This window comes from Stegodyphus dumicola, chromosome 4 (genome assembly GCF_044657685.1).
Source record: "Stegodyphus dumicola isolate Sdum_Otavi_A_Nest chromosome 4, ASM4465768v1".
Lineage (NCBI taxonomy): Eukaryota > Metazoa > Arthropoda > Arachnida > Araneae > Eresidae > Stegodyphus > Stegodyphus dumicola.
The window spans coordinates 236574957-236592055 of record NC_140771.1 but is presented as its reverse complement, the minus strand read 5'-3'; the positions used below and the strand labels follow the sequence as shown (position 1 = coordinate 236592055).

The following is a 17099-nucleotide window of genomic DNA, read 5'->3' as shown; positions in this document are numbered from 1 at the left end:
TAAGTAACTTACATTCTTTCTAGTGGGGGAGTTGGCAGTGTGTTCTCTTCGTGTCTGACTCAGAAGTGTAGGGTGTCCGAAAATTCTTAGCGGCAGTAGGGGCTTTGAATTATATCAGTCGGCAAGACTTGGGTGAAGAAATTTATGGTAGTGGGTGGGACTTGGAATTCTTGAGGGATGTATTTTGTGGAGTTCTTATCTGAGAGAGACCGTCTGTTAAGATTTTTTTAAAAATACTAGTGAATGGAAATTAATTAATTTCTGGCTAATTGTCGTGTCGCAATGATTAAGAATTTAAGAAAGGAAAAAGGCATTTTCACTATCCAAGAGCTAGTAGACAGTCTAAAGGCAGGAAATAGGCCCATTTTTTTAGTAACAGTATATGTCTGAAGACAATTAGCTTTTTACAATATATACAATTGAGTAATTACACTATATACAAATCTTTCAACTGACAGTCATCCAACTTATACCGCCTTCTCAGGTTTAGGAATAAATTATCATATCCCTATCAGTTAAATGATTTAGAGTGAGTATTTAACGCCTGCTCTTTTAAGGCAATGGTTGATAAATTGAAAGGGAATTAGATTATTTTTGAGAATTTTGATAAGGATCAAAATTTCGCGTTGTAAATCTATTGTATCTGTGCATATAGTTTTAATTCGTTGTATTTGATTAATTATAGTATTGTTAATTACTTTTTTGGATATGTTGGAGTTCCAATTTATTAATTTGTTAGTATTGAAATTGAAGTTTCTTGTTTTGTCAAAAAGTAAAATTTTTTTGTAGTTAATGATTTGAAGATCTAGAAAGTCTATGCTATTTTGTGAATTATTAGTTTTATTAAGTTTAAGACAATTCGGATAAATGTCGGAGTTTTCAGTTTTACCAAAATTATTAATTGTAATAAGGTCATCAATAAATCTGTAGGTGTGTTTGTAGTAATTTAACTCTTGTGGTTGTAGATTTTTTTGGAAGTTAAATTCTTTGACAAATAAAAAGATATTACAGATCGAGGTGCTGGAATGTAAGCCCATTGGCAATCCTCTGACTTGTTTAAAAAGTTGATTTTGAAACTTGATGTAGTTATGAAAAAGTGTGCATTTTAGGTAGGTTTTCCATTTGTCAAGAGTCATGATATTGAGTATATTAGGGAAAAGTTTTGGTAGATCAAGTAGACTGGTATAGATTTCTTCTAGAGGAAGTGAGGTATATAAGTTTTCAAAATCATAGCAGTTGATGTTTTGGATGTTAATGGTATGAATGGTATTAATGACAGGAGTGTTATTATGAATGATCCAGCAATAGTTATGATTAGTGTTACAATCATTGAAAATAAATTTACAGATTTTATTAAGTTGAATTGAAAAATAATAGTCTATATTTTTCTTGTAATTATTAGTTCCATTAGCTATAAATCTAAATTTTAATGGTGTTTTATGGAATTTGGGAATCGCAGAAAGATTAGTAAATCTGTTGTAGTTTGCATTGAAAGTAATATTGAGTTTCTTATGAAAAGTTTTAATCCTGTTTATTATAGATGTTTCTGTAAGGTTGGCTGATTGATAAGTAGTTGCGTTGAGAAGTTCTTTATGAATAATCTCAGTGTAGAATTGTTTTCATATAATGCTAAAGTTATTAGTTGCTTTATCTATTTTTGTAATAGTAAAAAGCTGTTTTAATTTACTAATATCAGATGTAAGTTGCGACCAGTTCAGTGTACTTTTAAATTTGAGGTGACTGATTTCTGTGGATATGCGTTGAAGAATTTTAGCTTTCCATTTTAAGAAGGTATCTATGGGAAAATTCAGTTGATAGCTTGCTTTAACTATAAATTCGTTGATGTGTTTTTCGAAAGTCTTGTAACAGTAATTTGTAGTCATGTTTCTGACTGGTCTAAATTTTGTACCATAACTCATTAGTGTTTTTAGTTGATGAATTTGTAAATTTATTATAACACTGAGCAAAAAAAGGGGGGGACAGTTCTGTATCTCCTGTTCTACTAGACCAATTGACAAAATTCAAATTGTGTTTTTCATGTCTCAAAATTGTGTTTTTATGACTTAGGATATGTATTAGATTTATCTGTAGCACTATTCTAACATAGGTATTTTGACTCAAAATCGGACTTTTTCTGAAATAACATGCCAATTTTTTTACATATTTCGATTCTACGACTCAAATTATGCCTAACTATTAAATTTTGTAAAATTTGGTGTGGAATTTATGGAAAAATTCAAAAATTTATATTGCTGCTTTCTTTTTAGTTTGAGCCAACAATAGTTCACTTGGCGAACTTCTTAATATATGGCAACCTATTTTCCTTTCCATTTTTACATTGTGCATGAGTGGAAGAAAAGCAGCATCTTTCTGTCAAATAATGTTTTTTATATTATATTTTTAATTATAATTGTTATCATTTTAAATAATTTTTTTTTTGAATTTCATTTTAATTGTTTCAGTTGCATGGCTTCTTTCAAATAACTGTTTTAAAAATTTCTATTTACTCATTCAAATTGCATAGTTCAAATAAAAGGTGCATTGTTTGTTAATTTTTAATATAGTTTTCTTTATACCATATTTTTTAATCATAGTTATTATTAGGTAATTTTTAAATTCTTAGACTTTTATTTTAATTGTTTGTACTGCATTGTCTCTTTAGATAATTGTTTTAAAATTTTCTATTCATTCATCCGAACTGCGCTTTTAAATATATTTATTAATATAAATTTTCCAGAATTTGATTTTATTTATTTGAATTGCGTTTCTTTCGGAAGAATGTTTTGTGACCTATGATGTGTTTGAAAACTGCATATATTAAAAGAGAAAATACAGTAGAGCACAGTTAATACCACTTTCAATGTTCCTTTCAGAAAAGATATATAAATAAGAGAGATGTATATCTGACATTTTAATTTAGGATGACTTTCATACATTGCTTTAAGCTGTTTTATCGTGCCCATTGCTTTACACAATTTTATCATCCTACATTTAATTTCTTAAAATTTTATTCATATTTTAGTCAAATATTTTATTTTTGAAATCGCAAGAATCAAATATCATAAAGTTAAAGAATTTTTAATTAAAAAAAATACTAAATTTTATGCACAAATTTATTCGTTTCTTCTTAATGGCTTGCTCATTTTCTTGAGGCATTGTGGAAATATATTAAAAAAGCATCCAACTTTTCTAAACATCTTGCTATTTCTGATATTAATTTTAAATAAAGTTATTGCCTTCCATTTCAAAAGGGCCCACAAACGGCCGAGCGGTAAAGAAGCTGTACACTGGAAGTTCGCTCCGAGGGCTCGAATCCCGGCGAACGGGCTGGTTGCAGGAGTGTTTTCATGGTTTTTCTCATGTGAAACGTGTATATGAGCTGGTTTCCCTTAGAAAGATCTTCATGAAGGCACCTCTCCTTTTAGGCAGATAGCCCTGCTTTGCTGTAACTTAACAATCCATTCCACCAGTATTTGGTCAGAGCCTTTATCAATCTTTAGAGACTACTCATTTTGAAGGCATGAGATGAAAGGAAAGACTGATTTCATCAAGAGGGAAAACGTCTTTAGATGATATCCATATATGTCACTGGGTAAATTCCTGAATCTTCAAATAATTTGACTGAGAAATCATGGGATGCTCCGTTTATGATACAATAAGATGTTCTGTGATGTAATTTAAATTTATACAACCATATAGTCGAAAACCAGTTGCTCTTCACTTTAATCTGCAATCCTTTTTGGTATCCTTTTTCTCTTTTCCTTTAGCACAAACTCTTGCTGCTTTTTGCTGGTGTACACATCCAAGTGTTTTCTCTTTGAACAGCTAACTTCCTTGAAGTAGATTCCCCATTACATTTTTTTTTCACCCTAATTTCCTTCTTTCCTTCTACATTTGTTTTCAGAGCTGACACAAGAAAGAAAATTAAGATTTTTTGATTGTTACACTTCCATAAGTTTTGCATTCTTGTCAAATTTTTTAAAATATCAGTCTTATCAAATGTGTTTCAAATGAAGACAGCTTTTCATTTTCTAGACGTTTTAACTATAAATAAAGTATAAAGCAAAGTCCAAAGGATAGATATTTGAATTAAAAGATTTTTCTTAAATGATAAAGAAATAAACTACTCCAGCAGTAGTGCGTTTCCTGTACCACCAAGTGATGCGCTTCTTATATCGGGTGCAAACAGTCTAAATCATATTATTTCAAATTTTTAAGACTAATAATTTCAGTATTAAAGAACATATTTTTATATAATCTACAACACGAGAGGAAATTCCTACTTAAAACATTCTTTCTAAAAGGATTTAATGTAAAAATTTATTTTTATATATAATTTTTTAAAGCTGCGACATGACCCAAATTGTTGATGTCCTGTTTGCTTAAAAACATTGTGAAAATAAACATTAAATAAACTTTCTCAGTTTTAGACAATTCTATTTAAATGCAGTTAAAGTAGCAGTCAATAACACAGGCGAAGATAAAAATTACTCTTACAAATAATAATAAAAAAGAAAAAAAGAAAAAAGGAAGAAAGAAAGAAATTTTTACAAAAGTTAAAAATTTTAATATCATCAATAATTTTTAAAAATGGCTTTTCATATAATATTAATAAATATTTATTAAACATTTATTGAGGGAAAAATTTCATATAAATAATTCTCCGTAAAAATTTATTTGAAATTTAAGGTTAAAAATAGCTGGGGCAATTCACTGTAACAAAATCTATAAACCACATTTAGCATTATTATCGCTCAAAAAAAAGGGGCCAAATTTCAAAACACGAAAATATGTAAATTTGTGTATATCTTGGAAAATTTTGAATAAAAACTCTGATTTTTTGCAGGTACCTACCTACTTTAAGATGATGGTAAAAATTTTATAGTTTATAATTCAAATTTTTTTTTGAAAAATTTATAAAAATTATTTAAAAATAGAAAATTTAAAAATAAATCATAAAAAATGGGTGAATTTTATTTGGAATGAACCTAAATTTCAAGATGTGAAAGGAAGGATAAAAAAAGTTTAATAAAAAAAAGATATTAATAAATACATACGAAATTCAATTAACATTGAGGAGCTAAACTTTTGAGAGCTAATTTTGTAAAAACTACTCGTGCGATTTTTACAAAACTCGGCAGTTTGGCATCATTGGAATCATAGAAACGAAATATTAAAAAAAACTGGCATGCCATTTCAGAAAAAGTCCGTTTTTGTGTCAAAATACCTATATTAGAACAATGCTATATATAAATCTAGTACATATCCTAAGTCGCGTTTTTGAGGTATGAAAAATGCAATTTGAATTTTGTCAATCGCCCCAGTAGAATGGGAGATATAGAACTGTCCTCCCTTTTTTTTTGTGCAGTGTACCTTTAAAATATATTTTCTACGTTTATTTATTTTTTTTTATTTTTTAACTCTTAAGAGAATAAATTTGTGCTTAACTTTTCTTGTGACTTGTAAATGATTGCATTTATTACTTTAGGCAATAATTCATGGTATTACCTTAATTAATCAATCGAGTGCAATTTATATCTTTCAGGCGGTTACAAATTTTATGTTTTAATTACCTTTCTTATTCTTGAAATACTAGTGTAGTAAAGGCAACAAATTTGAAATTTTGTAAAACCTAATTTCAGAATTTTTTTCTTTCTTTCATAAAACAATGCTTGTGCCTGATAAGTAAAACTTACAGTCAGTGAAAATATTTAAATATATATTTCTTGTTTGGTAATGTAATCAAAGTCTCCCCTCCCCCAATATCAAATTTGTTCTAGATTCATTTTTTCCCCTCTTTTAATGGCCACCAATAAATTTCCAAATGCTTAAGAAAACTGTTTTTTCATTTTATATAATTGTATTTAATAAAAGTAGTAGTTTTTTTAATTATTATTATTTTTAAAAGTAATATAAAAGTATATATTATCCTTAAATTTATGCCACAGGATAAATTTAAGGATAATATATACTTTTATGAAAGGTTTATTATTTAAAAAAGGTTTAAAGACAGTGTTATTTAAATTTATTTATTATTTAAATTAAGGATAATTATTTAAAGAAGTATGATAATAAAGCCCAGTTTATAGTCTGAAATTTCATTTGACGTATTTTAAGCTAATCTCACCTACTTTTACGAATTTGTAATGCTTTTTAAGATAAAACATGTTTGAATGCCATGAAACTCATGATAAAGTAAAAACTTTTGTATAAATAATTAAAGATTTATTGGATCTATGTAATGAAATGTTAGACTTTGTTATTGTTATCTTATTAGCTTTGTTATCTTAATTATTAATTGAATTGTTATCTTATTAGCTTTGTGATTCATTTCCTCACCCCCTCCAAAAATAAGTCTTTTAGCTGTACTCATTCTGTTAACATACTCCTTGAATCTTTTTTTTTTTTTTTTTTTTTCCCCTGCAAAGAAAATCTGCAATATTAGGTGAAAAATGCCAGCAACTGAAAAATATTTGGAAAAATATTTCTTAGTGTAATCTGAATTATAAAACCTAACATATAAATAGTATCAAGATGATGTACCATAAGAGCATACTGGGCACCAGTACTTTATTCTTTAAAGTTTTAGTGGTCATAAATAAGCTCCATGTACAAATAAATTACATACTAGAATAGCCACAAGTGAGCTTGGCTCCTGTGGTGATTTCTACTCTTAGGGTGGATCTCTTTTCTAAAGGGTGGAAAGAAAACTTGCTTGTGGACTGAAATCATTCTCCAGTGACAACCGAGCTGACCTTGATTTTGAAAAACTTTTAATTACGTTTGAGCATTACATTTCTCAGCAAACATTATGAGCATAAATAGCAGAAACTAATTGATTTTAGTTTTGCAGTTGCTCTTATAATTGAATATGTCTGGCTTCACAAATACTGTATAATTTTCTGTTTAATCATACATTCTGTATTACCCATTTCACATGTGGCAGTAAATTAGTTCCTGAAATGTGTCCGAAAAGGAGAAGGTTTAACAAATTGCATTTTTGTAATTAAATATGTTTAGACGAAAATATTTTCAGACGAAGAGTTGTTTAGAGGAAGAATTCTATTTGATGGAAATACTTATATTGGTGTACCTATATATATATATATAATTTATTTACTAAATAAGATTGATTATGTTATCTCCTAAGATTAATTATAGTAGAATGATCTGAAAAGAGGGAATCCATACTTAGTAAGTTCTATTTCGAAAGATGTTTTTAAGTAACTTGAATGTACATTGTTAAAAATGTTTAACGGGGACTGGAATTAAATCATGAATAACAATTGTAAAAGGAATAAATTAAAAGCAAGAATTAAATTAAATGCAAATAATCATTGCCATTGATCGGAAATTAGTTGACTTTTCAAGGGGAACAAACCAACTCCTGTTCAATGAACAATAATTAAGTTCCCGTTCATTGAACAATAATATTACAATTGTTATTCATGATTTAATTCCAGTCCCCGTTAAACATTTTTAACAATTTACATTCAAGTTACTTAAAAACATCTTTCGAAATAGAACTTACTAAGTATGGATTCACTCTTTTCAGATCATTCTGCTATAATTAATCTTAGGAGATAATATAATCAATCTTATTTAGTAAATAAAATATTATTAACTTACTTTGCAGCAATTGCGCAAGTAGTAGAGTAACTTAATTTTGCACATAATGAATTTAAGATCATACAACATTACATATATATATATATATATACAGGGTGGTTCAAAACTATACATCAAAAATGTGAAGGCAGGTGGAGGGGCCTGAATAAGCATATTTTGTATAGGAATGTGTGTACAGTAATGCCGCATTAAAGCACTATCACATAAAGAACTATAAATCACAATAAAATGAAAAGCCAATGAAAGACAAAAGAAAAAAATTGTTAAGTTTACAATTGCTCGAAAGAGCAGCCACCAACAGTGATACAAGATTCACAGTGGCGGCACGTGGATCAGTGTATATTAGAAAAGGTGTCAGGCATGTTGAGTATATGTTCATCAGCAATAGACAAGTAAACAACAAGATCTTCTGCAGATGTGACGCGACTCCCTTACACTAGGCCTTTAATATGACCCCAAAAGAAGAAATGCAAGCAGATTAAATCAGGAGAACGTGGTCGCCAGGGAACTGGCATTCCCCGTCCTATCCAATGCTGGCCATAGACATGATTCTTGACATTCAATCTGAAGTAAGCTGGGACTCCATCATGCTGGAACCACATTTGTCTGCGAACAGCTGGAGGAACATCGACCAAAAGTTTAGGCAAGAACTTCCTGTTGAATAGCTCTCTATACATTCTTTGAGCAGCTAATCTATTTTCTTGTGCAACCCCATACATGAAGTGCATGTTAGCAAGCTCCACATTGGTGTAATGATGCATGCTGCTCTTTCGGAAAATGAAAAATATAGGCGGCACAATGCTTTTGTGCGTCGTACTCATCAGCGCTGTCTACCAGCAGTATTACAGTATTACCGCACACACATTCCTATATGAAATCTGCTTATTTAGGTCTGCTCCTCTGACCTCTACATTTTTGATATATAGTTTTGAACCACCATGGATATACGTATACTGGATATTAGCTTTGTTAATTAAAAAAATGAACTCAGGAAAGATGATGATTTGAAAACTGCCAACCAGTCATTGTGCTAAAAAGTTTATCAACACCAATTTAATGCAGTTTTAATGCGTTTCTGATATGAATATATGTGTAGAAAATATTTCCACTCATTTAGAATAGTTTGGCTTTTCTTTATGTTGAATATATATAATACATTGCAACTGAAAACAGTCATTATTTCAAAAATAACTGGCATTTAAGCACTTACCATTAATTTAATGTCATAGCAAGTGACTTTTCTTCGTATTAATATTATATGCATCATATTAGCATTATTTTGTGGAGTGTTTGTTGAAAATTCAGTTTGAAGCAAAAGCAGTGCATGTAAATAAGTATTAACATCTCCCACCCACCCCAAAAAATAATTAGGGAAATATATTCCTCATTTTTTCATAAAGCTTAATATTGTGTGTCAATATATCTTCAAGTTTAAGTCTTAAAAGTTTGATATTATATATCAATATATCTTTTAATATTTGTTTATAAATTACTTCATAGCATGATGTTTGTTAAAAGCTCAGTGTGAGATAGTTTACATATACAAGTGTGCCTGTATATGCAAAGTACATATTCAAAGAGTTATTATCCTAACATTCTGGTATCTTTGAACAGTTGTCCTTTGAAATTGAAATACTGTATGTAATAACAAAAGACTTACTGATTTTGGTAATCATGAAAGCTTTAATGATGTCTGTCATTGATTAACCCGTTCAGTACGGGCATGTCATAGGTGCATCAGCAGCAAACATTACCTCATGGCCGGGTGTGTCATGTTTGAATCGCCCACTCTATGGCTAGGTATACCACATTTGACTTTTTAGATAGAACGTTTATTAGTATTTTTTGTTGCCACTAGATAGATATAGCTGTATGTCTGTTATGGGGAAATATATCGAAAGTTAAGTATGTGTACCTTTATTCCTATGCAATGTTTTTTATTTTTGGTATTTTGTTTCTGAATGAGAGGGAGATTCCTGGGTGGGTGTTGAGCAATGTAATGTCTCTTTAACTGAGTCATTTGATATAAACAAAGTCATTTGATATACACAAATGCACCTGTTCTGGATGGAACTTAGAAGAATATACACAAATGCTAATTCGTTAGTGTTGAGTTAGTGTTGAGTAACCTGATGGCTCTTACTGGGTCATTTCATATAAACAAATGAACAAGTCCTGGATGCTCTGGAATACATTTGAATTAATTTATTGATTCCATTTCTTTTTATTTTTTAATCCCCCTACAGTGGAGTGTTCTATCATTAGAGACGTTTTTATTACTCTTAGATTTTTCGGCCATTGAGAAGAATAATTTGTACAGCTTAGCGAAAAGTTTTTTTTTTTTTTTTTTTTATGTTCTATTTTTTTAATGGCAAAACGAAAGTGCTATCTGACCGTAGAAGATACACAAATGCTAAATGAGTCAACTTTGCTGATATTCTATTCCTGTGACATTTGCAACATTAGACTTTGCATACACCCATGTTTCAAAGAATACCATACACTGCCTTTTTTTGAAATATTGCTTCCTTTTTGTTGTTTGCACATTGAATTTTTATGAAAGACAGTTTTAATATTTTTTAATTTTAATTATGTGTTGTGTTAAATAAAATCTGCGATTGTTTGAATATTTTTTCCATATATATTTAATTGTGGGATAAAGGAAAAATTATATTATCCTAGAATGAGTATTTTATAAAAATTTGGAGGAAAATATAACAATAAATGTTTAAAATTAATTCTGACAACTACCTGAATGTTCTCATAATGTACCAAATATTGGAACAATTGGATGACAAATTTAATTTCTACGAATTTTTTTCCAAAGTTAGGCCTAGCAGCGCGAATTGCCTGTCCCCACAACACGACGTATCTGGTTAATGCGTCGTCCCAAGAGAACGCTTTGGTAACAGAGGTGCCCGTTCTGAATGGGTTAAAGACTACTGTTATATATATATATATATATATATATATATTCTATATTTGCTGACACTCACCTTTCCTGCAAATATAAGTTTACACACTTTATTCTTTATATCCTATCCATTCTGCAGTTTTTATGTATTCTGTTTGTTTTACAGTAAAGGTTTTTTATAGTTATTCAAGTAATTAATTTTTGATAATAAAGCTTCAGAATATTTTATGCTTTTTCATTTTTAACTGTCAGTTGTCTAATTGTTTTAAAAAAGAAGCAGTCGAAATTAAATTAGAAATTCATATTTACTATGTATTTTGTCTGATTCAGAATATTGGGAACAATTTTAGGTAATTCATATCCTGAGGTTCGGCAGAGATATTGGAATGCATATATGCTTTTTTATGAAAAAATTGAAGAAGTTACAAGAACTCCAAGAACACCTAGGAAAGCTGTGAGCAAATTTTCTTTCAGAAAATCAGATAAAGATCTAACATCTATTAATAGGTATTAATAACTTAGTAATATAATCTTTTTATTTTATTTTCATAAATAGTCAGTTTTTTTTTTTTTTTTTGATAATTTAGGTTTTATTATTTTTTATAATGTCATGTCTGAAAATGTAAGATTGTATTTAATTTTTAGAACTCCAAGCAAGCAATCTCCAGCTAAGCATAGTAGTCCACAAAGGCAAAGAGATAGTTTAAGTCAATTAACACAGTTAGTGGACAAAGGGGAAAGACATGGACTTTTCTTGGATAAAATGCCTGCAAGAATTCAGCAAGTCGTTAGAGATGAGAATTTACGTTTTATGCATAATCGTGATATATATAATGAATCATATTTCTATTTCATCCGACAGTTATTGTTTGCAAATATTGTGAGTATTTTTCATTGAATTACTTATTTATCTCAGTTTGTTATAAAGCAAATACTTGATATAATCACAATAAATATTGCTTACTGTCACTACTCAGCCTGCACTTTAGCAAGCCTATGTAAAGTGCGCATGGATTTGAACTAGAAATATATTTCTTTTCAAATTTAGGTGAAAAATTAAAATTGGTTTAGTTACTGCATTATTGTTTTGCTGTAATGCTGTATTGTTTTCATGAAAAGGAAACAATTGCTTAATATATAAGATATACCAGTATTTCACAATAACTTATTTGAAATTGTTTTATGGTGATATTAAATAATCAGATATACAGAATTTTCAATTAATTAACCTTTTATTGATATATCAACTACTGTAAAGATACTTATTTTTTTTTGTAAATGTTTATTGGAAGAAATAATATTTTCAGTGAAAAATTGCATGCATCCAGAACAGTAAAATCTAGTAGTCAGAGTTAAGAAGGGACTTGTATTTTTTATGTTTATTTTTTGTATTTACTATCTTGAACATCTGATAATGTAAAATTACTCTTTCTGTAGATTCATGAAATTGGTTTGTAAAATAACATTGTGTTTCTAAGAATAAATGCAGAAAACTAAGTTTGATGAGTTTGCTGTTGAACCATATTGTAAAAGCTATGAATAAAGAATTGAAATCCATTAAAAAAGTGCATCTTATATTCTGTAATGATCTTGAATTTGCATTTCTGTGGATAATTTTTCCATAATGGTAAATGCTTTAATTGTCATAGCTTAAAAGTTTACTATTATAGAATACATTTTTGCACTTTCTAAGGATAAAGTTATGCAGTACAGAAGAATAAAATAAGGAAATTTCCTTTAGTAATATAGGAATTTTCATGTGAATTATGAATATTCATAAGAAAGAGCATTATAATTGTTTTCCCCTTTTTTACAAGTTTCTATTAATAGAGGAATTTTTGTTAGGATATAATATTGTTTCCCACTGTCAGTTTTCTCTGACTGCAAATAATTTACTGCTACTATCACTTTGTTAAATTGCTATCGAGATGGTTAAAACATGGCCATGCTGTTATATCTGTTTTCATATTACCATACATTTCATGTTGTAAAATTGTTGTCTGTTTTCTAAAAATAATTTACAGATTTTTTTAATGTTTTTTAGAATCTTATGCAGTCATCAAGTTTTCCCACTTATGCTGTAGATAGCCTTCTGCCTTTAAGCATGAATTTTCTATTCAATACATATTTGCGTTATAAGAAACGTAGCAGGTTTGTATTTTTAATTTGTGTAATATTAATTATAATCTACCCTTCTGTACAGGTTCTTAAATGTTTATTTACTGGAATTATTATATGATATATTTTGTTTATTTACCAGAATTAGTATATGAATGTTACCTGAAAAATGTGTGAATATTGATTTCTTCTGCATCATAAGAGCCCATTTAAATTTGTTTATTTTCAGTTTGTTAATTTTAGGTACTGTATTTTAAAAGAATGCAATGAAATGTGTTGAAAGACTGTTCTTCGTAACATTTTTTCCAAAATCATGATGCTGTTTTAACGCTTTTCATTACAATAAATTTCATTTATTTCATATTGTGTATGAGTATGATGAAAATTTATAGCGATAAAGTAGTATTTTTGAGCCATAAAGTAGTATTTTTTAGTGTGTTCTCATGAACTTTTTTTTTAATAAATAGTAATAAGATTTAGCTATTAAATAGTAAGATCAGTAAATAGCAACGGCATTTTTTAGTTAATAAATAATAAGATTAATAAATAGCAACAACGAGAGAAAATGAAAAGGTTCCTCCTGTTCTAAGTTAGGGTAATATTAAACTTTTATTATTAAAAAAAAAATCATTCCGAGTTCATAAAATGTTTTTTAAGGATGTATTTTTTACATTTTAATTATTTTATTTTTTTAAATTGCTTTTTTTTTAACAAAAAGGAATAGGAATGTTATAGGAAGTACCTCAAAAGCCAGACTGCTTGTAAACAAGCAACGAGAATATTTTAAAACTTTAGAAACTTTTTCTTTTTGTTTCTTTTCTTAATGAAAAATTAAGCAGATGAAAATTTGTAAAGCTATCATAAAACATATATAGAACTAAAACTCAGAACAGCAAAAAACTGCCACCAAACAATGTGATTTAGCTGAAGGGATGGATAAGCATGACATCACAACACAATCCTAGGATCTTTGTCCTTGGTTTCATGCAAACCTGATTAATTCTTGATAAGCTGGTTTAGTTTTCATGAAGAAAGATATGAGCCTAATTGCTATTTATCTTTCTTTTCTCTGCCTTTTGAAAAATGATTAGTTTATGATCTACCTTAAAGGGAACAGCATGCAGTGGAATATTTACAAAAGTACGCATCCTGAATCATCTCGGCATCAAGAAAAAGGTGCATTAATTGCCACAATATGCAGCTTTATTTGAAAACCAGTAAAGAATGAGAATGCAAGGGGAAAATTATGACAAGCAATTTAATTTTTTATATGTTATCTATTAAACTTTTTATATAGCTTTTGGCTTGTGTTTGAGAACATTCTGGGCTAAACCAGTAAATATTCGTTCCAGAAGGTTACGGCATGTTGGCAAATGGGCAGTTTCTTGCCAAATGTGACAACCCTGCCTTCCTTCCCTTGCCATTTTCTGGCAACCCTAAACCTGCTTTGTGGGGAAGCTATCTTACCGCACCTGGACACTTCATAACAATATGTTTAATGAATGAAGTATGTTTAAACATATCAAAATGAAAGGAAATGAATACGAAAATTCATCAGCTTTCATGTTTGAAATGAACTTTTTTTTAAAAAAAATTTAATGTTAACTTTAGGCTTTTAATATTCAAAATGATAACCAATAAAATGACTTTTCTTATTATTTTAGACTGGATATTATTTCTTCCATTCATATGATTTTTCTACCATAAATTGCATTTTCCTGAACTTTTCACATAATCAACCTTTTACTGTATATTTTTATTTATTAGATTCTGATAATTTTAGAGTTTTGACTGTTATTAAGCATTTGTAAAATTATGTAAAAATTTATTAAACAAGTACAAAAATAAATGAAGAGAAGAAAAGAAAGTGAAGGTTTTTAATTTGAAGGAGCATTAGCCTAGAAGGGCTATTAGTCTCAAAACAGGATTTTGTGTTGAATCCCTTTAAAAGTCTTAACCACTTTTCAAATTGTTGCCACCCAATATAATTGCCCTGTATTATATATAAAGAAATTAAATAATGAAGAATTTACGTGAATGTATGCATATTTTTTGCATTGTAAAAAAGCAACAGTACCTAGAGCCATCAAATTCTAAATAACATAGTCCTCCACTTGAATATGGACAGCTGGAAGCCCGAATTTTTAATTTCTTTTATTGTGTATTTCATATTTTGTAAAACTTTAATGAATTTTTGATTAACAAACTTGATGATTTCAAAAGGAGCAGTGGTAACACTACCGAGAATGAAACATTTTTATCTTTGGTGCATGAGACTCTCTGTCAGAAATTCTAAAGATAGGCTGTCTTAAAATATTTTTAGCCCAAATGCTCTTGAAACACGTATGTGTATGCAAATGAAGGGGGGAACTTACATTTGGGCATAATTTCAAAATGAGCAGTGGTAGCACTACCGAGAATGAAACATTTTTATCTCTGGTGCATGAGACTCTCTATCAGAAATTCTAAAGATAAGCTGTCTTAAAATATTTTTAGCCCAAATGCTTTTGAAACACGTATGTGTATGTAAATGAAGGGGGGGACTTGCACCTTTGGGCATAATATAAAATCTTTCAGATTTCTTTTACAATTTTTTAAAAATTTTGATTATTTATACTAAAATTCTTTTTTAATTTACATGATAGTTTGAAACTTTACTCTTAGAAAGCTAATAGTGTCTGAATTGTAATTTGTTTCTTGCCTTGGATATTATTTCCTCGTTTCCATAAGCATACTTTTTTTGGAATTGTAATTTTATTTTCTAGCTACATTATTATCTTCCTGGTTTTCATCTTATTATACAGTTTTGTTGAAACTGATAAGTATTCTGAATGCAGAAATTCATGCTGTATAATTATTCAAGTAATGTACCAGAATCTGTCATATATTTAGCAGTATATTTGGTCTGTTACTAACTGCTTTCAGTTTTATGATTTGAAATATCCACTGATCCTTCTTTCACTAATATTTTGAAAATTTTTCCCCTGAACTCATTTTTTGTATGAATAAGGTAATTAAAATTATAATAAATCTTGTAATAATTTCTATATTCACATTTGTTACAAATAAAAGTTTTAATTTTAGTAAGTGGTTAAAATGGTAATTATTCATATTTTATGATGAAGCAAATTATAAAAAAATATTTTTAGGAAGTGGTTTGGAATATATCACTGCAGTTTGTGTAAATAATTGTTTTTAAAGAGGACAGTAATTTATAACTATATGCATGAGAATAATTTTAGTACACAAAAATCATTCACTTTTGTTGCATTAAATAATACTTTTAATATTGGAGGCTTAAAAAATTGTTTTTAGAAGTTGTAACAGAATAATTTTTAATGAATTATTAAAAGGCTCTATTTACATTTCAGTGATACCATTGATGAACTGTTTGACTTCATTGAGAAAATTGTTAATAATTGTCAGGAAGCAACTTTTTGGTTCATGGATTTTTTTAGTACAGATATTGGTCTTAGCTATTTAAAGTAAGTTTAAATTTGGTTGCTGTAAAATCTCTAAAATTTTTATATTCCTTATTTTTTTGTCAAGTTCATATTTTGAATTCTTTTATTTTCTAAAAATATTTTATTGAATTCACAAGGTTATAAATTATGTCTCTGTTCATTTTTTTTATGTTTGTCAATAAAAATTATAGATTTTTACAAAAGATAGGTATAGCTTTCTAAGATGTAACTGCTGATCACGTATGATAGAGTAGATTTGTCTTTCAAAGTTTAGAAATGAATTCCATTATTGAATATAGGAGTTCACTGTTCATTGAACACATTTGGAAGGAATGAATTTAAATGCAACATATGTGACTGGAATGTAAAATCTAAAAAAAATTGGGAGGGGGCATTTAGAAATCAAATCATGTTTTAAAAAAGATCTTGTTTATTATTTTTGGGAAATCTGTATTCACGTAATTGTTTGCAATTTACTTTTTATATAACATGCAAAAGTTACACTAGCTTGTTGAAAATGTCAGATTAAATTATAATTAAATCAAATGTATTTATTTTTGTCTTACTAAAAGAATTAAAAGAATGTTATAAATGTGTTAACAGTGTATATTTTTTGCCAATATTTTCTGTTTTCTTTATAGACCATTTTTATTAGAATGTCCTAGCCGAGAGGTACGGCAGGTTGTTGCAAGAATGTTAGAAAGAGGAATTAGTAATTTCCTTTTGAATGGTGGAGATGTGGTATGTGAATTTTGTATTTATGTACTGAATGTCTCTCAGTTAAATGCTATACTTAAGTCATTCTAATAATTAGAAGTACTTTACTTTTGAGTGGAGACATTTCTGAAATTTTATGAATGAATAATCAAAAATCTCTGAATAATAGTAAAGAGTGAGGTATTGTTATTTATCTAATTGATACCTGTTACTACTTACTTGAGTATTGAACCCTTTTATTTGTGTTTATTTAAAAT

The 17099-nt window shown here is 28.5% G+C and overlaps 1 protein-coding gene across 1 annotated transcript in view; it reads left to right on the top strand.

The window, feature by feature from the left end:
• LOC118188695 (ubiquitin carboxyl-terminal hydrolase 24-like) overlaps positions 1 to 17099 on the top strand; it is a 208863-nt gene that overhangs the window by 138472 nt on the left and 53292 nt on the right. Inside the window, exons 45-49 of the mRNA XM_035359190.2 lie at positions 10894 to 11050; positions 11189 to 11423; positions 12588 to 12694; positions 16033 to 16146; positions 16767 to 16866. Coding sequence (XP_035215081.1) covers positions 10894 to 11050; positions 11189 to 11423; positions 12588 to 12694; positions 16033 to 16146; positions 16767 to 16866 — 713 coding nt within the window. The remainder of the gene's footprint in view (positions 1 to 10893; positions 11051 to 11188; positions 11424 to 12587; positions 12695 to 16032; positions 16147 to 16766; positions 16867 to 17099) is intronic.